The 23,497-nt window shown below is 37.2% G+C and overlaps 1 protein-coding gene across 3 annotated transcripts in view; it reads right to left on the bottom strand.

Moving 5' to 3' along the window:
* Positions 1 to 1,974: 1,974 nt before the first annotated feature.
* The window catches only part of LOC142075009 (rapamycin-insensitive companion of mTOR), a 129,467-nt gene continuing 107,944 nt past the window's right edge, over positions 1,975 to 23,497 (bottom strand). Inside the window, exons 19-29 of one of the 3 annotated variants that reach the window (XM_075136001.1) lie at positions 22,817 to 22,909; positions 21,739 to 21,845; positions 20,843 to 21,072; positions 18,989 to 20,015; positions 13,679 to 13,856; positions 12,321 to 12,405; positions 10,699 to 10,932; positions 9,050 to 9,202; positions 8,123 to 8,246; positions 7,049 to 7,187; positions 1,975 to 6,884 (exon numbers count right to left, since the gene is read on the bottom strand). In XM_075136001.1, the coding sequence (XP_074992102.1) occupies positions 6,810 to 6,884; positions 7,049 to 7,187; positions 8,123 to 8,246; positions 9,050 to 9,202; positions 10,699 to 10,932; positions 12,321 to 12,405; positions 13,679 to 13,856; positions 18,989 to 20,015; positions 20,843 to 21,072; positions 21,739 to 21,845; positions 22,817 to 22,909 (2,445 nt within the window). In that variant the 3' untranslated portion in view covers positions 1,975 to 6,809. The remainder of the gene's footprint in view (positions 6,885 to 7,048; positions 7,188 to 8,122; positions 8,247 to 9,049; positions 9,203 to 10,698; positions 10,933 to 12,320; positions 12,406 to 13,678; positions 13,857 to 18,988; positions 20,016 to 20,842; positions 21,073 to 21,738; positions 21,846 to 22,816; positions 22,910 to 23,497) is intronic. The other 2 variants (XM_075135999.1, XM_075135998.1) reach the window with 2 other exon arrangements.

Raw genomic sequence — 23,497 nt, 5'->3', positions numbered from 1 at the left:
ATGTCAGCACCTTTAATGCTACTACTTTCTCTCAGCATCTCTGATTCTCAGGTTGTCCTGCATTTATTGTTTTTATATTAATTTCTGTTTACTCTTCCTGTTTCCTGATGTGTTAATTTAGAGAAAGTCATGGGACTAACTTTTGTCATCTGATCATGCTACTTCTTGCTCCAGTTTTTCAATTTATGTACACAATACGTTAGGCATTTTCAATTAAATTATATTGTGAATGGTCTAAATTAAAAATAACAGTGGGGTGATACAGACTCCTGTGTCGCTTCTTTAATCCAAACTTACAATATGAAATACATATTTTAGGGCCAGTGCTCTTTAATGTTTTTATAAATGATCTGGACGCAGGAGTCAAATGTACATTAAGTAAGTTTGCTGACGATACTAAACTAGGAGGAGCTGTGGACTCCCTCGAGGGTAGAGAGGCCTTACAGAGAGATCTGGATAGACTAGAGAGCTGGGCAATTGCCAACCGTATGCAATTTAACAAGAGCAAGTGCCGGATTCTGCACCTGGGACGGGATAATCCTGGTTATACATACAAATTGGGGAACGAGAGGCTGGAGAGCAGCCCCGCGGAAAGAGGTCTGGGGGTTTGGGTTGATGGCAAGTTGAATACCAGTCAACAGTGTGCCCTGGCAGCCAAAAGGGCCAACCGTGTCCTGGGGTGCATCGAGCACAGCATAGCTAGGCGGTCGAGGGAGGCGACTGTCCCGCTCTACACTGCACTGGTGAGGCCCCACCTCGAGTACTGTGTGCAGTTTTGGGCGCCTCAATATAAGAAGGACAACAAACTATTAGAGTGTGTCCAGAGGAGGGCGACCAAGATGGTGAAAGGCCTCGAGGGCAAGGCTTATGAGAAGCGGCTGAGGTCACTTGGTTTGTTCAGCTTGGAGAAGAGAAGGCTGAGGGGTGACCTCATCGCAGTCTACAACTTCCTCAAGGGGGGCAGTGGAGGGGGAGGTGCTGATCTCCTCTCTCTGGTGACCAGCGACAGGACACGAGGAAATGGAATGAAGCTGCATCAGGGGAAGTTCAGATTGGACATTAGGTAGGAAAAGGTTCTTCACTGAGAGGGTGGTTGGTCACTGGAACAGGCTCCCCAGGGAAATGGTCACGGCACCAAGCCTGTCAGAGTTCAAGGAGTGTCTGGATGACGCTCTTAGTCATATGGTTTAGTTTTAGGTAGTCCTGCGAGGAGCAGGGAGTTGGACTCGATGATCCTTATGGGTCCCTTCCAACTCGAGATATTCTATGATTCTATGAGACACTTTGGCCTGGTGGGAGTTCCCACCTCAGCTCTGGCAGAGGCAGCTCCCTTGGTCTTTTCCTGGGGAGATTTTGCACTGATGAAATTTCATTATCTCGAAGCAAGGAAACAGTTTGCTTGGCGATGTGATGAGAAGTTAGATCCTCTTTATCTATAAATCTTTCTGCTTGCTGGTTCTGACAGGTGGTGTTTCATGAAACTACCTGTGCTTAAAAGTACACAGTCAAACAGAGGATTCCAAGGAGCATAATGCCAAAGTCAAAGGATACAGTCTAGGCACTAGAACTAAAGATTTTCTAATCTTTAGTTCTAGGATTTTTGCATGGGTGGGGGGGCATGTATAATTTTTTTTTTTTAAGACATCTGTCTACATTAATGGTTGAATGATTTCAAAAACCGAAAACTGTTTATTTCTGTCATTGTTTGTTTATAATTCAACTTTCACATCTGTTGTCAAAATGCTAATACTTAATGTGCAAACATCACATAATGGAAAATGATTAATTCTCAGTATCAGTACTCTAAATTTTTAAAATTTTAAAATAAAAATGGTGTACAAACTATGAAACTTTTTTTTTAAGACATCTTATAAAGCATTAATGTAAAATATATTTTTGACCAAAAAAAATGTTTATTTGGAAAGCTTCAGTTTTTTCTAGTTAATTAGTAACTTACAAATATAAATAAAATTCCAACCCATTTCTAGCGCCGAGAGGTACATATGAGACCATAACAACTTTAAGAAGTTTAAGTACATTTTATTAACAATGCATCCCTTTGATCACACTTCAGGAGGCTTTTAATGCCCATAGAGATGAACTGCACACACTATACAAAAAAAAAAGAAAAAAAAAAAAGGAAAAAAAAAACCCACAAAAAAAAATCAAGGCGGGCAATACCATTTTGGGACAAGCCTCTGTTTAAATTATACACAGCTCAATGCAATATTCTTATGGAAAATATATAAATACTTTTTCTTTCTATGTTACAGTTATACAATATAAATCAGATTTCAATGTCTGTTCAGTGACCTACAACCACTAGAACCTCCAAATATGTAGCAGCGTGTTACTAAATTAAAAAAACAGACCATACGGGACAGGGAGAATAAGTCTTAAGATTTTCCTTGATCCCTTCCCTCCTCAGAATGATTAATTTACATCATCTCTTGTAATGCAGTTTTGGGGATGCTGACAGCCCAGTATTGGAACAATTTTTCAATTAAATCTAGAAGACATCTGCCTTTCCCCCCAAGACATTGCATCTTGTGCTAAAACACCCTATTCAGTGGCAAAATGGCATGTTATGCTTTTTGGCATAAATTACATTTCTCCAATAAAATAGTGTATTTTACAAAGCAATTCAAGCAAAATGTGCAATTTCTGCATGCTGTGGCATTGCTATCCATCTATGTTACAAAAATAGTCCAAAGAAAATCCACATTCTTTACTGAACATAGAAATCTGTTTAAAATAAAATGATCCAGGGAACCAGAATCAGGAGTTAAACAAAAACCAAGGAGATGGGGGGCTTCTAGTGAAATACAAACATGTTTTCTAGCATGTTCCCAAAGGTCTTTTACAGTTCTCAGATTTTACTCTCACCTAGTATACCTTTAATAAGCACATGATAATAGACGTGTAACTGAAAAAAAAAAGTTATGGGACTTGCTTTCAACTGGCTCCACAGCAAAGCCCCGAATAACAGGACTTCTGTGCAGCCCTGCCAGGAGGCGAGCAGAAACCTCAGAGACGCTCCGAAGCCTGGCAAGAATTCTTCCACTGCGATTGCTCAGCTTGAGCTCACACTTACAAGGTAACACCAGCTTCCTGAAGTCCAAAAAGCCAAATACCAAGACCAGGACATAGACTAAGAAGCAACAACTCTTTCATCTCTCACTAGGCTTTATTACCTATTTCTCAAATAGCTATCTTTCTCTTCAGGCACCTAGTAAAGGTGCTATAGGTTTTTTTTCAGCTTCTCACTGCAAATTACAACTCTCTCATTCAAGACCACTAGATATGTTTTGAAATAAAATGACAAAAAGACAAGCGCTATTCTCACTGCTGCCTTTTTAAATGTTTATAAGGGCAGCTTACCTCAGTGTGCCAAGCCACTGTGCCCTAAACTACCAAATACTTTAGCACTTCATTGTGTCTTGGGAAAAAACACCACCACCACCCAATGAGAGCACATTTAGGGTACATAGGTCAAATAAGAACTGTCAGATGAGGAAAAGCATCTGTTTCAAATACAACATGCCAAGGGCCCAACATACAACTTAGGCACCTCAAAGCGTGACCGTTTCCAGCTCCAAGTGATGTCCATGACAGCTGGGAGCATTCAGCATCTCTGAATTTCAGACAGCTGAAAAGGTCTCTCCAGAAGGACACTTGCAGCACCCAGCTTTGTCCTCCTCCCCACTCAGTGGAGAGAAACAGGCCCTCAGGGAAGTAATTGGGAGCCCTTTAGTTAGCTCTCTGCCCTTTGGAAAGGGCTATCCCTTTCCACTGACTGTAAAAGCAGACTAAGAAAATTAGCCAGCTAATTTAGTAGACTAAATGTGATTGGTTTCACAGCCAGCCTCTCCTTCCCACAAAGGCTTTTGCCTCAGAGCAGTCTGAGGTTTTTTGTGTTATCATGTTTAATCATTCAGGAGTTTTCTTTGCCACAGCAACCAAATTGTATTTGTATATAGTGTAAATGAATGCTATATGCTTTACCATTTGTTTGACAGTATCACAAATAGTTACGATTGCAAAAAATACAAAGCAGGTGGTCTGTCAGCTTCCCTTGCTACCCTTTCTAGGGGAAGTGGAGGGTTCTTTGTTAGGGTTAATATAAGCACAATTTTTATTTACTACTGTTTTCTTTTGAAGTTTTATCATGAAGCAAATAAAACCCCAAAATAAGAACTTTGAAAGGGATATTTTAAAAAATAAATTGATAGAATTAGAAATTCACAGTTTATAACTAGGCCAATATCAAATTCCTTCAGTAACAGTATCCCTTCATTTGCCAATTAAAATGAAAGTCATGTGAACTTAATGTGTAAATATGTAAATTAATTCTAGAAATGTTATATGTTATGTACAGTACAGACTTTACATCCTTGATGCATACTTGTTGAAATCGACTGACAGTCATACACTTTCAGGAAAAAAATTATGTTTTATAACTGAATTTGCAGCAATAATTCATACGTCAAGTTTCTGTTGTCATGGATCCCCACACAAGCGAGTACTTCAGAACACATAAGCATTTCAGGATGGAGAATCTTTCAAAAGTATATTGACATAGCTTTTGCTTACTTTTTTATAATCAGAGGCCTTCCTATGGCGCTTTCTACATTAAGTGCTATGGATTAAACTGGTAACAAATGAACAAAGGTGTTTTTGTTTTTAAATACAGGTGATAAAATGTGTTTATTTTGCTTTAACTGCAGAAAAATAACATGGAGTTGTTTGATGTAACCCCATCTAGTTATTAAAACAAATCTCTTATACTCTAGCCTAACTGAGGTAGTGTTTGAAACTACTGTATGAGATATGCTAGCCCCATTTTTGGGAAAACTACATTATTTCCTTTGGAGTTTATACCACTATTTGGTCTACTGTGATTGACATTTTGGTTTTACAGAAGTATTTATTTCTTATGACCAGAGAAGTCCAATAGTTACTGGTGTGGTATGTTTTCAGAGCATTTCAAACATGCCTTGACACATAGATATATTATTTGTGTCACTGACCATAAAAGAGTTGAATCAGTTTCTTTTTGCTCTTTCTTTCAGTGGGAACTCATGAAAAGATAATCTCAGGAACCAAATTTGACTATGAGCAGCAACTTAGAGATCTGCTTTACCAGAACCTGATGGTATGCAGTGCACGTAAGAACTCAGTGAAGTGATAGCTGCAAAGCAGTACTTATGTGGCAAGATGAAATTTCCAATAAGAGCAAATAAATTCTACATTTCACTAGGAATCCTGTTTTACTGTTCACAGGGCTACTTATTGAAATCCCCAGTAGCATAGCTAGTAAGAACAGGGTTATGAGCATCAGGATAAATCTCACTTATCTTAAGTATTAATTTGACAATTATAAAAAAATCGTAAAAGTGAATGGATAAAAATACGTTCTACCTTAGTACAGTCCAGCTGAATTATTCACCTATATCAAAATCAAAGGGTAATCCCTTCTATTACAGGCATTCTAACAAAGGTGGTCATGCTACTGTATATATATATTTGCATATATTTATATTACCTTCGTATAAAGGCTTCTGAATCTTTAGATCCATGATAAAAGTGACAGATTCTCACTTTTTTTTTTAAGTTTGCACTCATTAATTTAGAAACCTCACTAGTAACATGATAAACACAACTATTTCAGTCATTAACAGTCACTGTATCATGTAACTTTTGCAAGAAGTCTCAAATACCAATATAAAATTATAATTACTGTTGCTTCAAAATTTGCTACTTAAGGCTTTTCACTACAATTATTAGTACTATCTGATGCTTGATCACTAATCCATTGAAAATTCAAATCAAACCTCTGTTTTTATAAAAGGCTGTTTCCATGGAACTTGGAAAACGCTCATATTATATCTTCTCACAAAAGCAGGAATGATTAAATGTCTTCGAGTTTAGTTTATACAATATTCATTTATCGGATACAAATCACGCTTTTTAAAGGTTTTTAGTTAAGAGTAAGACCAACATTCATACTATATGAGCATGAGTATAGAAACTGCACACACATGCATATCATTCAGGGAAAACAATTCGATTTCAGCATTTTAAGTTTAAATGATTTGTTATTTTTAAATCAAACTGTAGTGAAAATCCTTAACTGGTTCAGATAAGATACATGTAACATAAGTGTAATGAAATTGGAGAAACTGCTAATATAATTACTTACAACTATAGTAATATTAAAATAACTTAAAGGAAACCTCAGATTCACAGAGGCTTTTCTTTCTGTTTGAAGTTACAACCCCCCAAGTAGTTTTATAAACAGCACAAAAACCAACAGAGAAAGGCTAACATTAATCCCCTGGTATCCATGATTACAGCATGGCTCCTCATTGCTGGCAACGGAATGCACCCTCATCTCTCTGATTCCTGGTATCCAGGGGCTAAAAAGCAAGGCATCATTCTGCTTCTCTGGAACAGAATCAGAAGTCATCCATAAAAGATGTCTCCGAGTGTTGTCCTTTTTTTTTTTTTTTTTTAAATTTATGGTAAAAATGAAATGAAAACTTGTGGAGGTGTTCAGTGCTTGGCTCTTGCATATACTGGTAATTACTATTATTAAAACTATGATAATGTTTAATAACTCCCCAAAGGGCTCAAAAGACTGGGGCAGTAATTGGTTAAGGAAGAAAAAGTTTTCAGTTCAGTTTTCAGGTACCAGTAGCTTCTGGAACGGTCTAGAAAATGATGCTCCAAAACTTTTTATCCAGTCAGTCGGAGGTTGTCTGAGGATTTCAGAAAGTCTATATGCAATGTACTGCATGAGACAGAGGTCAGGATTCAGCTGATGTATCAATTACTGGCTGTTTTGTTGATGTTGCTAAAATAGCCTCTGCTTCTTCATGCATCTAAAAGAAAAAGATAGATGAAGTATTAACGTCGTCAGAGATTTTACTAGAAAGACATCATAAAATGGTTTCCTTTAAGACATATCTGAAAGCATTCAGAACATGAAATCTGCACCCAGCTGGCACGTTTTGGTGCATTCAATGCATCTGAACTCTCCACTTACTTGTAAGAACTGTACATCTTGAAATAGCTCCTGAATGAACCTTCGAGATGGAAGTCGAAACGTACAATGTGCTAACAAGTAGGACACCTCAGAGTAAAGGCATATGTCATCAAATGCTTGGGGATATTTCTCCTTAATTCTGATCAACAGGAAAAACAAAATTTTAAAAGTCTTGAACAGATTTCCATCATATTTTTAAAAACGGTTCAATTAAATTTTGATTGTCATCATTAACAAAGTAGAACTCTTCAGTAATAGGCATTATACATTCTGGATCTGATGAAGCAAGAAAATCAGAACAGACAGCATTATCTTGTACCAAACTGGAAGAAATCCATATTAATGAGATGAAACAGAATATATAATTTGAAAGTTGTACCGAATCTCTGAGATCACCTAGTCTTAAAATAATAGATGTAGAAAGAGAACAGTATATCAAAGAATAGGCATCCACATGTACAGCAGTAATAAAAAATACAAAAAGCTAGCTTAATTACTTGTAAGCATTCTTAAAACTAAAATGAACATTTCTGTGTTTTCTTTTAGCAGTCGTATGTCAGTTTCCAACATCACTAGCCCAGAAACCTACATTTTTTATTATAACGTGTGGTCCCTGGATTTATATTCCTATATTTTAACATGAATTTTTCTATAAATTAATTCCAGTAGTTGTACTCTTGCTTAAAGCAGATTTGTGTTTCTCAAGAAGTTACTTTCAGATTGTTATTCTGGTTATCTGATATATATTATTTGGCACAAATAACAAAAAAGAATTATAATTTCTTTTTTAAAGATGCATGACATACTGGATATGTAATGAAACATCACTACAGTTGAATTACTGATTTGAAAAATAATGGGGAAGAGTAAGAAATTAAAGACAGAACAAACATATTAAAAGGAAAATTCTTTGCTTAGCTTTTACATTACATTCAATCATCCCCAGTAACCCATAATAATACCTGCTTGACAATTTTTTGAGAATTCAGAAATAAGGTGAATCACTATCTCAAAGATCTTAGAAAATACATACAACTAAATGTTGCTAAAACATCTGAAATGTATTTAACTTACGTCAGGAGTCCAGTTTCATGGCCCTTAGTTCCTACTGAACTACTCAAATTGATTACTAAACGTAAGACTTCTTTCCGCAGAAGTATTCTGCACACTGGTGTATCATCTGGGATTGATTTTACTCCTGGAAAAACAAATTCAACAGTATGGAGTTTAAGCAGAATAGTCTTTGATTGTGCTAATCTTATGCCACGTAAGTCTCTTTTAGCATTACACACACACACGAGTACGTATTTATATATGTATTCTGAACTACCAACAAATATTCCCATTAAAATTAAAACAAACAAACAAAAATATTATTTTCATGAATTTTAACATGGAAATATTTAAAAAAGGTAAACTAGCATTTCATAAATGCTGTGTGACATTTAGAAAAATCTGAGAGATTTAATTACAGTGCTGTCTCTATCACTAAATCATGTTGCAAACTGGGTGATTACCTGCTCTGTTTGTATCAGATACTGGCGAAGTCAGCAACCAGCTACTTCATAAGAAATTACAATAATTCAAAATGTAAAACACAAGCCTAAAAAAGAAATGTCTTTCTCTTTACAGAAATTCAGTAATTTTTTTTAAAGATTTTTTTTTTTTTAACTAACAACACTGTGGGGGAAAAAGGCAATCAATTTGATTGTAATGTCGGATACAGAGCTGCATTTACATTACCTGCAAAAATGCCATATGGCTAAAGCAGAACGGTTTGAAAGTATGCCATCTGCCATAGTCATTGATAATGCAACTACCTTCCTGGATAATGATTAGGGCATCCAAAGAGTTTTTTTTGTTGTTGTTTGCTTGTTTTTTTTTTAAATGAAGAGCATTACTTTGTTGCAGTATATATAAATAAAATATTATTTTTCCACAATACCTAAAAAATACTTTACGAGTTATAGTCTCTAATAATCATAAGGCTTTCAAACTTACCTAGTACAAGCTCTGTACTCTTGGTGCTGCTAGCTGAACCATGGGATACTGCATCACTACAGCTTGAAATTCCAGAAAATTTGGAGGAATGCACATCTAAGTGATTGTGTATGGTCTGCCCACACCAGTCAGTATATGGAATGTCTGAAAAATCTGAGAGAAACAAGATGTTACATCTTTGTTATTCACACTTTTCCTCACTTAAATGCTTTTCTTATTTTTTAACAATGTTAAGCATGCAAGACACTGATGCACTATGTACGGTAACTATCAGCATATAAAACAGCTGGAAACTAGATGTTTGTTTTTGGACAAATCATACTCAAAACATCTAAAAATAACTTTTTTTTTGAATCTTATAATACTCGAGTGGAAATAATCAACTCTCAAGCACTGACAGAAGCCTAAAAAAATGTAATCACATGTAGAGCTCTTATGTAAAATAGAGCATGGATATATCAATAACATAATAAAGATGCTCTTGCATATGCACAAGCTTTTTGTTCATACAATTACCACAGGTCTTGCAGAAAGGGCTCTGACTTCGTCAACAGAAAGATGTGACAAGTAAGATTCTTCTGGGAGGTTTCACTATCCACAGCCTTTGGCATTTTGGATGTAAAGAGATGAATGTAAAATCCAAGCTTTTAATTGTTGCGCAGTTAACAGAACCACAGAAAAACATAGGTCTGAAGGGACTTCTGGAGATCACCTAGTTCAACCCCTTGCTCAAAGAAGGGCTCACTTCAAAATGAGATCAGTTTTCCCCCTTATGTTTAACTGGAATTTCCATTCCTACAGCATGTGTCCGTGGTCTCCTGTCCTTCAGCTGTGTGCCTCTGACAAGAGCCTGGCTCTGCCTCGCCTGTAATCCCCTCATGCTAATTGAAGACTACAATTGGGATTTTATTTGCCATCTCTTCTCGATACTGAACTTGAGCTCAAACTCAGCGCTCTCGGCCATTCCTCACATTTTGTGCGTCATCCCCCTTGCCAACAGTACTCTTTATGTGTTACTACCTGAATGCATAACACTGTTGTAAAATGGTAAGGATTCCTACTAAGCAGAAATTGGAATTTCCATTACAGGGTTATCTTTTTATTATAGACATTGTAAAAAGGCATGTAACTGCAAGCTCTGCAGAGGAGGTTAGGAAGAAAATCATTCTGAATCTGATCTGAATCTCAAAATATGAAGAAAGACGACAAAATCCCAGAAGTTACAGCTCAACTTCAACAGACTCCTCCATCAGATTTCCTTTGCTTTGTTTTATGACTTGCTTTGAAGTCAGACTTTTAATTAGTTTGACTGCAAACCTCAGTTTTCAGGACATCGATTTGTAAGTACTAAATAAAGATTTGAATTTTATATTTTGATAAGCTTTTAGAAATATTTAACTACTAACACCACTAGAAACAGAAAAGATGGAAACGACCATAGAAATACCATTGGTTACATAGTGAACTTCTTAAGGAGAATTAATTTCAAGGTCAATAGTCAGTAAGAAACAAACAAACAAACAAACAAACAACCCCCCCCAAAAAAACAGCACAACAAAAAACCCTTACAGATTCATCAATTTTAAAGATGAACAAAATTCAGTATTTTCATTCAGTTTTATCACACTTCCCCCACAAGGAACACTAACCTGTACGACTATATGAAGAGTTCACTTTGTTGTTAGGCTGATAACCCAGTATTTGAATGCAGACACAGTAAAGGCAGTTCTCATTTGTGTGCTCCTGTAGCCCTGTATCCTCTGTATTTTCTAAAAACTGAGAGGCATCTGAACGGCTGGTATTCATTATTTCTGTGAGACTGATCTGCTGTCGGAGCATCTGAAAAGGACTTTTGACAACATCACTTGTACCTGATGGAAGACCTGTAGATGAGCAATTAGACATCAGAAAAAACAAAACCAAACAACCAACAGTTAATAAAACATTATTTCAATTAAATTTCCCCTTTTAAGCCTTTTAAGGCTGGGAGGGGTGTGTGTGTGAAGATCTAGAAACTTTTTTTGAATGGTTAAGCTCCCAAGATTTGTTAGCATTTGGGAAATAAACATCACATTTTAGTCCCAGCTTATCATACATAACAAAACATTGCAAAGGACAGAATTCAACCTCTAAACACATATACTGTAAGAAGATATGTGGCAAATCCTGACATTATATCAACATTAGTAATAGTAATACCCATGTAACATTAATATGTTATGAATTTCCATAGTATCAAACAAGTTTAGTACAATATACCAGATGTATAAATGACATATGCATCAATGAAAACAGAAACACAATTTAAAAAACTGTAACTTAGTGCCTGTAATAGGATGAAACTAGACTCAGCAATGCAGAAACAAGCCAAAGACACTTTAGTGACATGCTCTTCCCTGGGTGGAAAATACCAACAAATACAATTTTGAACAGGCGTTACTTTACACTGAAACTTAGTAAACTACAGAAACACACTTTCAGGAAAGTCATCTTTATATATTACATTAACAACACAAAAGAAAAAAAAATAAAAATCAGTAAGATGTGTCTATTTGGATGTTCAAAGTGCTTGTAATAAAGTTCCAGCTAACTAAGAAGCAAGACAACAGCTATCCTGTACTACTTTAGGACCAGTATCAATGTTTCTTTTTCAGTTGTCCTACTGAAAAGATACATATTGATGCCCTACAGATTTCTGACTACTCTGGAGTAAAAAGAAAGCGCATTCCAGAACAAGCCAGGCATTACAGAGCACTTGCAATTTTCTTGTACCATGTGCCATCACCTCCGCTGATCAACTGTCACAGAAACACCACAGAAAGACAAAATTTACTTTCTGAAATACACATCCAACACCTTTATTGGTTCCTATAAATTCACATGTAATCAAAGGGGAGTAAAAATATAACAGCTCAATATATATGTGGCATACATATTTTATCTTGGCTTAAATTTTGTTACTTTCTTTAATGCAGTATCACTACCAGTCTTCAATTAACATTAGCTCATATTATAATCAAAGATACGTAGACTTTCCTTCTTGGTTTATTAGAACTGGATCAAGCTTTGAAGCAACACCACATTATCTTGAATTACATAAAACAGGGAATTAATAGCCTGCTATCCTGAATCCAGAACACAGCTCTCAAAAATTAACAGCTAAAAATAACCTTTGCTGTAAAGAAAAATCAACAAATAAAACCCAACATCCCACCCCACCCAATGTACAAACAAACAATAGAAAGGTACAGAAGAGGAACAAAACCAATACCTCCTGCATCAGGTGCAAAGACCCTAGCTCCACGATCATCAAACGGAGGTGTGGTTTTCTTCTGGAAATATGGAGTTTCCTTTACCTGGAATATTCAAGTGAAAGTTAAAATTAGCACAGGTGATAATTATATACAAAGGGAAAATAGATATTTTTAATGAGGAAATAAAATGTTGTCAATTTTTTACTTCAGGAAAAAGATCTAATTGGAGGAGGAAATTAAGAATGGGCTCCTGAGTAGTAAAGAAAAGCCAATGAGAAAAACATACATTTGTGAATGAACATTTATTAAGCAAGGCTTATGAACAGTCAGTAAATGGTAAAACATAGTGGTGACAGGCTGTAAGGAAACCAGTGACTCAGAAGTGGCTATTAATGATCTGTCCACAAACACTCTACAACACTGGAGACCTCGGGAAAGTAGAGCAAAACCACCCAGGACATCTAAAATGTTGCCTGTAAGATGTTGCAGAGTTGAGACATGTCTCAACTCTACAAAGAGTTGAGAGAAAAGAAGTGAGGCAACATAAACATGCCATAAAGACTGTGGAGGAGAGAGAAATAAAATAGTCATTTCATAAAGGGGAAATAGAAGCAGGTATGATGGAAAATCTTGCCTTTGCTCTAGCTTTAGTAATTTTTTGAGATTAGTAAGAAAGGAATTTAGGTTTGAAAGGCAAAGACTAAGTAAACTAAAGATAAGGAAGCCACTGATTTACCTTTGACATAGACCATAATTAGGTAACAGAATATTAAACATTGTGATGCATCAGTTTGTTAGATGGGAATGTATTTTAACTAAGTAGAGAGAGGAAGGCAATTGATAAGACACTTAAGATAATCTGTTTTAACTTAAAGAAATATAACTGTGAGGTTAAGTAAAGACAATATAATTTAATGCTATGATGATAGATATACAAATAAAGTAATATTAAATCAAGATCACGGTAGCAGAAATCATGGTAGCAGGAAGTTTACTGTGGGATTATGCTCATCATTTATGGTTGACCAATGAACATATCAATTAGTTGGCTAAAGAGTCCACAGACTATGCTAATTTTAGTATAAAAGCTAGCTGTCAGCTAAAAATCTTATGACAGCATATTTATGCTACCACTGTTTAACATACTTCTAACCTAGTCTGTGTCATTATTTGCCTAATAATACAAAACAGACTAGCGCTTTTCTGTAAACAGGGTTAGAAAAGTAACTCTTGTTCTCCAAAATGCATTCCTTGAAAGTACCACATCCTGTTTTCCTCATTTCTGTAGATCTAATCTATTCTGATGATAACGCAACAGTTAACTACCTTCCAGTATGAAAATGCAAATGAATCCATTAAGTTATCACATACATACCTGAAATATTTCATTGATATCCACTGGGAGAGCAAGGCCAATGTAATCATCAGAGCTACCATATGTAGCATTAGAAACCATGGAGCGAACAGAAGAGGAACGCTGAAGTGTGTTTTGGTTAATAGGACTTAATAAATCTTCTTTATCTAACGAAGCATAACTTAAAGCTTTCATGAACCTGTAACATTGAAATAATAAATCACAATCTTGGTAAATCTCTCATTCTGGCACATTACAAGTAAAAAGGACTGCTGACACAAAGACTATCCTCATCTTCCCATTGTAGAACCCAGAGCTTGTTACTCTGTCAAATTACAGCTATAGGCTTATTGCTTTTGTTCTGCCTCATGTTTTATTGCATGGTTTGGCAGTTCCTCGGGTAAAAATTTGTGATCTTTTTTTTGAAAGTCCTGGGACAGGGACTTGAAAGATAGCAGGATGGAACTTCTGCTTAAGGGGTTGCCAACCCTGTAAAAACACAAATTTTCTCCAACTTACCAGGCTTGCGAAGATTTACAGCCCAGACACAGTCAGTAAAGATTTAGGCTTTTAAACTGCTAATGCAGAGCTTGAGCCTGCTAGGTACCAGAGATGCGAGCAAAGAACATTTTTTTCCTGTATTCTAAAGGAGCCACCCACTGGGTCGCCCAAGCATGGAAGAAGAATTTGCTCAACATGAACAGGCAAAGAACAAACTTGAACCTGCACAGTGAACAGAGCTGACTGTGACAAGTAGCCTGAGGAACAAAGAAAGAAATAGGTTGGGAAAGGAGACAGGAGAGAGGAGGCTGGAGAACAAGTCCTCAGTGCTGATCAAGAGTCCTGATGATGGAAATCTCTCATTTGGCCACCTCTCATTTTACTTCTCATTGAAGATAAAAACCTATGAATGCTTTCTGCTAATCAACCTAAGTAGATGGTCTATGCAGTGGATTAAAGCTTCCTAGTAAAGAGACGCTCCTTAGGAACAGTAAATTTTTATTATATTACTGCAAATTATTATACATTGGAAGGTAAGTACAGTGAACATTTTATTTCTTGAGCTGGACTTTCTGCCTTAGAAATCATTTTCTATCTTTTTTTTTGTTTTAGATGGGCAATTAAAATGTCTTCTCATCCATAACAGCTTAACAGATTTATTATAGATATTAAAGATATCTATATCTTTATTAAAGATATCTTTAATATATCTTTAATATCTTTATTAAAGATATTATTATACAATGGGAATGTGCAGAACACAGATTATAGGACATCAACAGTTTTCTTGCTACTAATTCTGACCAACGCTAATTACAGTAGCAGTGGACTTGCAATAAAACTCAAGCCATACTTCAAAACCCAGAGTTACCAAGTGCATTAGTTATTTCATAATAAAGCATTCTATAATTACTCTCAATATAAAGATATACGTATTAATCCTAAACATTTGTCCCTGCTTCTCTTGGAAAAGATAACAAATATATCATTAGTAGCGATAAACACTGATAAGTTTTCATGAAATCATGTCTTCAGGTGATGGGGCGAGAGCCACGATCAGGATTTGAGACATGCACCTAAACATTTTGGTTGGTCTTTAAAGACAGAGATGGAAAATTTAGCCTCACAAAATAATATGTGCAAAGAAATAAGCTTTTCAACCTTTTGAATGAATGGAACAACTAGAAACATCACTGAAGTCAATTTAAAGCTGCTACTTGCTATGAACACCTGAATTTGTGAATGAAGCATGAATCAAAGAAAATTTTCTGAAGACTGACAGAAGAATGGCCTTAGAAGACAAAAAAGGACAGAATATTTCTTTCCAATTTATTACTAAAACAGCAGTTAAAGACAATATTTAGCTGGAAGTAATAACATACTCTGAAATTAAAAGGACCGCTATTATTCAGTGGAGACACTCAGCTGTAACCAGTAAGAAAAATACATATACTAGTTAAATCATAGAATCATAGAATAGTTTGGATTGGAAGGGACCTTTAAAGGTCATCTAGTCCAATCCCCCTGCTGTGGGCAGGGACATCTTCAACTAGATCAGGTTGCTCAGAGTCCCGTCCAACCTCACCTTGAATGTTTCCAGGGATGGGGCATCTACCACCTCTCTGGGCAACCTGTTCCAGTGTTTCACCACCCTCATCGTAAAAAATTTCTTCCTTATATCTAGTCTGAATCTACCCTCTTTTAGTTTAAAACCATTGCCCCTTTTCCTGTCGCAACAGGCCCTACTAAAAAGTTTGTCCCCATCTTTCTTATAAGCCCCCTTGAAGTCCTGAAAGGCCGCAATAAGATCTCCCCAAAGCCTTCTCTTCTCCAGGCTGAACAACCCCAACTCTCCCAGCCTTTCCTCATAGGAGAGGTGTTCCAGCCCCCTGATCATTTTTGTGGCCCTCCTCTGGACCCACTCCAACAGGTCCATGTCTGTCTTGTGCTGAGGACTCCAGAGCTGGACGCAGTACTCCACGTGGGGTCTCACCAGAGCAGAGTAGAGGGGCAGAATCACCTCCCTCGACCTGCTGGCCACGCTTCTTTTGATGCAGCCCAGGATACGGTTGGCCTTCTGGGCTGTGAGCGCACATTGTCGGCTCATGTCCAGCTTTTCGTCCACCAGTACCCCCAAGTCCTTCTCGGCAGGGCTGCTCTCAATCCCTTCATCCCCCAGCCTGTATTGATACTGGGGGTTGCCCCGACCCAGGTGCAGGAACTTGCACTTGGCCTTGTTGAACCTCATGAGGTTCACACGGGCCCACTTCTCGAGCTTGTCCAGGTCCCTCTGGATGGCATCCCTGTCCCTCAGGCGTGTCAACCGCACCACTCAGCTTGGTGTCATCTGCAAACTTGCTGAGGGTGCACTCGATCCCACTGTCTATGTCATTGATGAAGATATTAAACAGCACTGGTCCCAATACAGACCCCTGAGGGACACCACTCGTCACCGATCTCCATCCGGACATTGAGCCATTGACCACTACCCTCTGGATGCGACCATCCAACCAATTCCTCATCCACCGGACAGTCCACCCATCAAATCCATACCTCTCCAGTTTAGAGAGAAGGATGTTGTGGGGGACCGTGTCAAAGGCCTTACAGAGGTCCAGATAGATGACATTGGTAGCCCTTCCCATGTCCACTGATGTAGTCACTCCATCATAGAAGGCCACTAGGTTGGTCAGGCAGGACTTGCCCTTGGTGAAACCATGCTGGCTGTCTCAAATCACCTCCCTGTCCTCCATGTGCCTTAGCATAGCTTCCAGGAGGATCTGTTCCATGATCTTCCCAGGCACAGAGGTGAGGCTGACTGGCCTGTAGTTCCCCGGGTCTTCCTTTTTTCCCTTTTTAAAAATGGGGGTTATGTTTCCTCTTTTCCAGTCAGTGGGAACTTCACCGGACTGCCACGACTTCTCAAATATGATGGATAGTGGCTTAGCAACTTCATCCGCCAGTTCCTTCAGGACCCGCAGATGCATCTCATCGGGTCCCATGGACTTGTGCACCTTCAGGTTCCTTAGATGGTCTCGAACCTGGTCTTCTCCTACAGTGGGCGGCTCTTCATTCTCCCAGTCCCTGCCTTTGCCTTCTGCAGCTTGGGCAGTGAGGCTCGAGCACTTGCCGGTGAAGACCAAGGCAAAAAAGTCATTGAGTACCTCAGCCTTCTCCATATCCCGGCTAACCAGGTCTCCCTGCTTCGTTCCGGAGAGGGCCCACATTTTCCCTCGTCTTCCTTTTATCCCCGACATAGCTATAGAAGCTTTTCTTGTTGCCCTTGACGTCCCTGGCCAGTCTAGAAAGTCATAGTCTTTCCAATCAATTATATCAGTAACCAAGACAATCTGACAATCTTTTGTAATATGTACATCTGCAATTTTTTAACCTTCTCAGAGATACGAGCATTCCAGTCATTTCAGTTCAACATTAAACAGGTCAGCTCAAATCCTTGCACCTAACCACTGATACGAGAGACCATGAACAGCTAAGCACCAGGAATACTGTTAGTATTGCACTGCATGCTGAGTCTCAGGATGAAAGTCCACTGCAGCAAGGCTGCTTTGCATATCAAGGGCATGACTGCAAGGAATGGTACATGACTACAGCCACAACAGAATCTGTACTGCCACTGAAATGACACTGATTTATTCCTGCATTAGCACAGGAAGCCAGTGACAGAGCAAGGAACAGCACTTCTGATTTCCAGGATGGTGCAGCTTAACTACTGAATCATCCTTAATTTAATCAGCACACTCAGTTTAGTTCTAACTTAACTGAACAAAGGGAACAAAACTTATCTTTTATGGCATCTTTGCAGAATCATGTGAAAATATAAAAAAAAAAAATGTTGCTCTTAATCAGGAAGGAAACTAGTAGTAATAAACAGGCACTATAGACACTGAACTGGGTATGTGGATTGAAATTCAGGGACCGGGCATTTGCTCTTCTGTGCAGTAAAGAAGTGACTAATGTGCTGGTAACTTCTCCCCTTTCTCTCACGTGAGACAGGATATTTAGGTAAAAACAGAGATAGAAAGTGTCTTTTCCCTTTCAATAGTAATCTGAAAATCCAATCCACTAGCTAAAAGCTGATTTGAAAGGAAAAGTTTGGGAAGAAGAAGAGCTTTTAAGAGAAAGTTGTTAGGCACTAACTGTAGCTGCTGGGAACAGTGTCAACGTGATGAGCTAGATATCTTATATAACTATCCAACTGGTCTTCAGAAGGGCTAATATTACTCAAAAATAAAGAGGTGACACTGCAATCTAAAAATAAACCCTATGAGTAAAATTTTTGCTCTGTTGTAGCTAAGAAGCCAAACTCATATTCATATCAGTGGTACCAGTATCTCACCACTGGCCTCAGTGCCACAGTGAACAGTAATATAGCATATTGGCAGGAGTCCCTGTCCTAAAACCTCACCAAGTGACATCGAGAAAATTCTCTTCTGAAATACAGCTGACTGCACGAGCAATTTTGTGTGATTGTAACTTTAGTAATGTTAGCAGTGCAATTGCATTTAAATATTAAAAAAAGTTAAACAGGAAGCAAATGTGATAGAAAGAAACATACTCCTTTGTCACTAACAGCATTAAAGGGGCTGAGGACAGCTATGAAAGCTGGACTTCTCTGACAGCACTTACAAAGGTCCGACTTCTCATTAGCCTATTATTCTCCTAATATTGGTTCTGCTTTCAGTGAAGTTATGAATCATCCTGCAACAACTGTCACTTTTAGATGAAGTTGGAAAAAATATTAGAAAGATACCTTTCTTATTTAATTGCTCTTACAGCTTTGAAGTAAGAAAGGAGCACATAATAATCTCTTACCGGCTTGGGGTCAGCCGAGAATCCAGGCTGCCAGACTTCATGGTAATAGTGTCAGTAAACAGCACATCCTTTGCTGGAGATGCTAGGGCTTCTGAGTGAGACAGTGAAGGATGCATCCTCTGCTGTTGTAAGCGTTTTAGTGTAGCATAGCCAAAGGCATCTCGAGAACTTGTGTAGCTAAAGTTATAGTCAGCAAGACTTTTTATTGTAGCAAGAGAAGGAGCCTTAAGAGACTGGGCTCTTCGGGGAAGCGTATGAGAAGACCCTGGTGGTACCAGGGATACAGAGTTGGATTTTGAGAGAGGCAGGTGGTTAGACTGTGGTGTTGAACAGTGACTTGGTTTAACTGTTTTTGTGCTTACCACAGTACTCAAACTTCCACAGTCAGTATCTACGTTTGTAGTGTCCACACCTACAGTCTCCCTTGAAGGGCTAGAGCTCATTGAGCTTATGCCACTTGTTGTGGTATCTGTATTAAAACTTAAGCTACGACTCTTGAAATGTGTTTGTGTAGTACCATCTCCTATTAGCCTTTCTTTGCTTGTGTTTTCCTGGTGAATTTCATTTCCAAGACCTTTTGGCAGCTTCAGATCATTTTCTCCAATACTTGGGGTACTATCAGCATCTTCCATGTGCTTACTTCCGACAAAAGAAGTTTCTAATCGTAAAGTCTGGATTTTAGGAACTCTGAAAACAGGGTTGAATTCTTCCCCAGCAGGAAAGTCTATGCTACTGGAAGGTTCTGTTACAGTACGATTTCGCCTCAGGCCTGATTTACTGTCAGATGTCAGCTTTCCTCCTTTTGGATCACTGCTACTTCTATGTTTTTTATTAGGTAGAGTAAGAGAGTTTAGAATGCGATTTTTCACAAGTCTGCTAGAAGAAAAAAAAGGAAAGGGACTACGGTCTTTGTCCTTTGAAGGTCCAGGTCTGTCATAAAATATTTGTTCTGCATCTTCAGTAATATCTAGGAAGAACGTACTAGTGGAAGTACTACCAAAACGGTCATCCTCCATGATGAACATACCTGAAATTATATGAGACTTTGTCACTGAAAATGGACATTTCTTCAAAGTGTATAAACTATGTTGCAAAAAAGTAAGCAATTCTATAAAAGCTAAAATGGAAGACTATGTGTTTTACCACAATTTTAATTCAACATTTTTTCTGCAGAACTTAGTACTGTAAATTAAGTATCTTCAGGAGTACCTGAGCTGAAGGTCTCATTGCTTCAAAAGAAAAGCCACACTATCTTATTTCAGTGCAAATATCCAGCTACTAGGATTACAACTGATGTGCTCCTTTAATGATATCTAAATATGGTATATTTCTGGATTTAAATTCCAAATATCAATAGCAAAATTAAAATGTATTAGATACACAAAATATACAAGAATTTAAATACAGCAATACTGTATATACGTGTGTGTGTATACACAGAATATATATTCTAAATATTCCTTTATTCCTTTGAGGACAAACAAGTAAATGTATCTTTATACCTAAAGCATGGAGATTTCTGCAGGGTATTATAGCAAGCTGCCATAACTTAAGATAAAAAACCTAGTAACTTAGCCTAATATTAAAATTTCTTATTTCTACACCAAATATAAATCTAAGACACTGTTCTCTTCCCTCTCACTTGATTACGTGTCTCTGAATGCATATAACTGTCCCCTGGCTTGCACTCTTCTTTCTTGCAATAGCACCTTTAAACCATTTGCCTGAACCTCATCCTGCCAAAAAGTTGGTAAGAACACCAAAATGCTGTTTTGTGGTGTTTTTTTTTTGTTGTTGTTGCTTGTTTGTTTGGGTTTTTTGTTTGTTTGTTTGGATTTTTTTGTTGTTACTTACTTGAAGGTGTAGATTCGCTTTCACTGTTATGCCTAGAACTGGTGGACTCAGAGTTCAAGCTAAGAGTACTGGGTATAGAAGAAAGTTCATTGCAGAGCTGCTCCATGTCATCAGGGACCACTGGCCAAGGCTGTCTACGACTGTGTCTCACTGCATCCCAGTTATGATGCTTCAAAATGTCACATCCTTGTTTAGTTTTGGCTATTAGACCAAGTGCGTAGACACAGGTTCTGTATTTAATGTATATATGTAGAAAAAAAGAGCAACAATAATAGCATCTAATTTAACTAAACTTATTTCTCTCTTGAAAGGAGAGAGTTTCAAAACAATTCAGCAGAAACTTCACAAAATTGCCAAATAGCTTTTTGTTCCTGATTTTTATTTGTAAATCAATGGAAGCTTAAGAAATGCACTAAAATACCTGAGAACAATACACTATTAAAAAATAAAAAAAAATTTTTTACAAGAGCCTGATACATAAAGTAGAAAAGTACCTTTTTTTTTTTTAAAGGACAAACATTAATGCAGTAGCAGTATTAGGCAAAAGACCATCTATTTATGCTTTCTTTTAAAGATTCAAAAAAGATACTGAATAAAAATGATGGAATAATAAATTGATTCCAACAGAGATATAAGTAGCAAATATTTTAATTTTTTTTAAAAAAAGGAAAAAAGTAGTATGTATCTTTTTTCATGGGTTTCATTTGCTTACTGCATGTTCTTTTAGACTTCCTATACAATTCTGAGATTGTACAGGACTGAGATTGATCAATGATCTTTAATAACTGATTTCCAAGTAAGTGGCAAAACTATATTCACATAAATTGGATAAGGCTATTTGAAAACCTACTGGAACTACCATCTGTAAATTTTATGTATAAATCAGATACACATACCCTCTAACGGAGAGAACCTCACAATGTTGCGCAAGTGCCATTATATCAGGAATTACATTCTCCTCTTGAAGCAAGTTAAGACCCCAATTTGATGATCCAATATTGCCCTGGAATAAAACAGTTTGTCAAATAAGTTTTGATTTTGATGTGATCTGCAGCACTGTCAGTGTAAAGCTTTCAACATTTTTGTTTGTTGGTGGTACAGTTTCAAGCCATATCTTCTCAAAGCAATTAGAGATTTGAGCATCCTTTTTGGCATTTCCTAGTCATGCAAATCCAAAAAAGGACTCGGGACACTATGTATAATACCTAAAACTGGTCACAGTTAACTACTACGTATTCCTCATTTTACCAATTCTACTACAGCCAGCAGTATGATCTTGAATTACTCATTTTACATTCTTCTTAAACAGGCATTTTATTACATATCTATAATATCTTCCAGTAACAGTCACCTTGGACAAATGTTCCAAAATAAACTTTGGGGAAGACAAGAAAGAGGCAGACGAACAGTTGAGGTGGCAAAGCAACTTTAGAAGTGTAGCTTGGATAGGCACAGACACTAGGTTTTCCCCATGTTATCCCAAGTACCAGGGGTGTCATGACCATATATATTCACACGCATCAACAGTGGCAGTCAACTTTCTTCCAGAAAAACTGAATTTTGGAACACCACAGTAAATATATTAAAAATAGACCACAGTAAGTGGTAACCACTGGTTCCATAGTAATACTGTTGCTACATGTGGCAATCTGTTCTTTTTATTTGGTTTAAAACAAAAAAAACCCAAAAAAACACAACAACAACAATAACAAAAACAAACCACCACCCCCCGCCAAAAAAAAAAAAAAAAGAAAGACAAAGCAACTATTAAAAGACTCAGAACAAAACAGGTGCAGTGAAAAATTTTCATCTGAAAGCCCAGTTAAGGTACTTTCCACTAACTTGGAAAGTCACGCACATTTTATGACAAAAACCCTAAATAATGATTTTAAGGGATTTTGCTTAGTTATTTCAGAATCAAGAGTCATAACAGAACTCAAACAGCTGCAAAAAGATTGTAAATCTATTACTAACCAAGGCCCAAAGGGCTGCTTTCAGCTGCTTAATTCCTTCCCACTTATCCAGCACTGGGGAATGAACAGTGTAACTTAGATCTGTAACAACATTCTGAAGGAGAAAAACAGAAGAAAAAAAATACTCAGTTGAAAATGAAAAGGAGGAGACCTCAGTAAAACAGGTTCTCTTGCAGTTTTAATAAAGGTAAAGTGCTAATTTAAAGTACGTACCCTAAAATAAAAAAGTGGTAGTTCTAGCATAATAACCATAAATTAACAGCAATGGTAATGCAGGTAGAAAATTTTAACATTACCACTGACTGCATCAGGTTAATTCAGATTTTATAAAGATAACAGATTCATCAGATTAACATGCTACAATATATAAGCTTTCTCTTGAACTTTTCGACTATTATATACAATTCATTACATCATCTTGCAAACCCATATTAAAAGTCAATTTATTTAAGCAACTATGAATTGGCTTAGGGTTTGTTTTCTTAGCTCTTCAGGATATTAGAAAGAAGATTTTATTCCCTCATCTCCATGTTTTTGTATGCATAAAAGGATAGGTACAGTTTTACTTGTCAATATACAATTCGCTCACACACAGACTGAAAAATTATTTCTATTGGTGAGTTGCTTTCCATTCTAAGTTTTTGCTAGCCATTTTAAGAAAAATGTTGCAAGGTACTTCTCT

This window comes from Calonectris borealis, chromosome W (assembly GCF_964195595.1).
Source record: "Calonectris borealis chromosome W, bCalBor7.hap1.2, whole genome shotgun sequence".
NCBI classification, from domain to species: domain Eukaryota; kingdom Metazoa; phylum Chordata; class Aves; order Procellariiformes; family Procellariidae; genus Calonectris; species Calonectris borealis.
The sequence above is the reverse complement of the archived record's forward strand: the minus strand, read 5'-3'. Positions and strand labels throughout refer to the sequence as shown.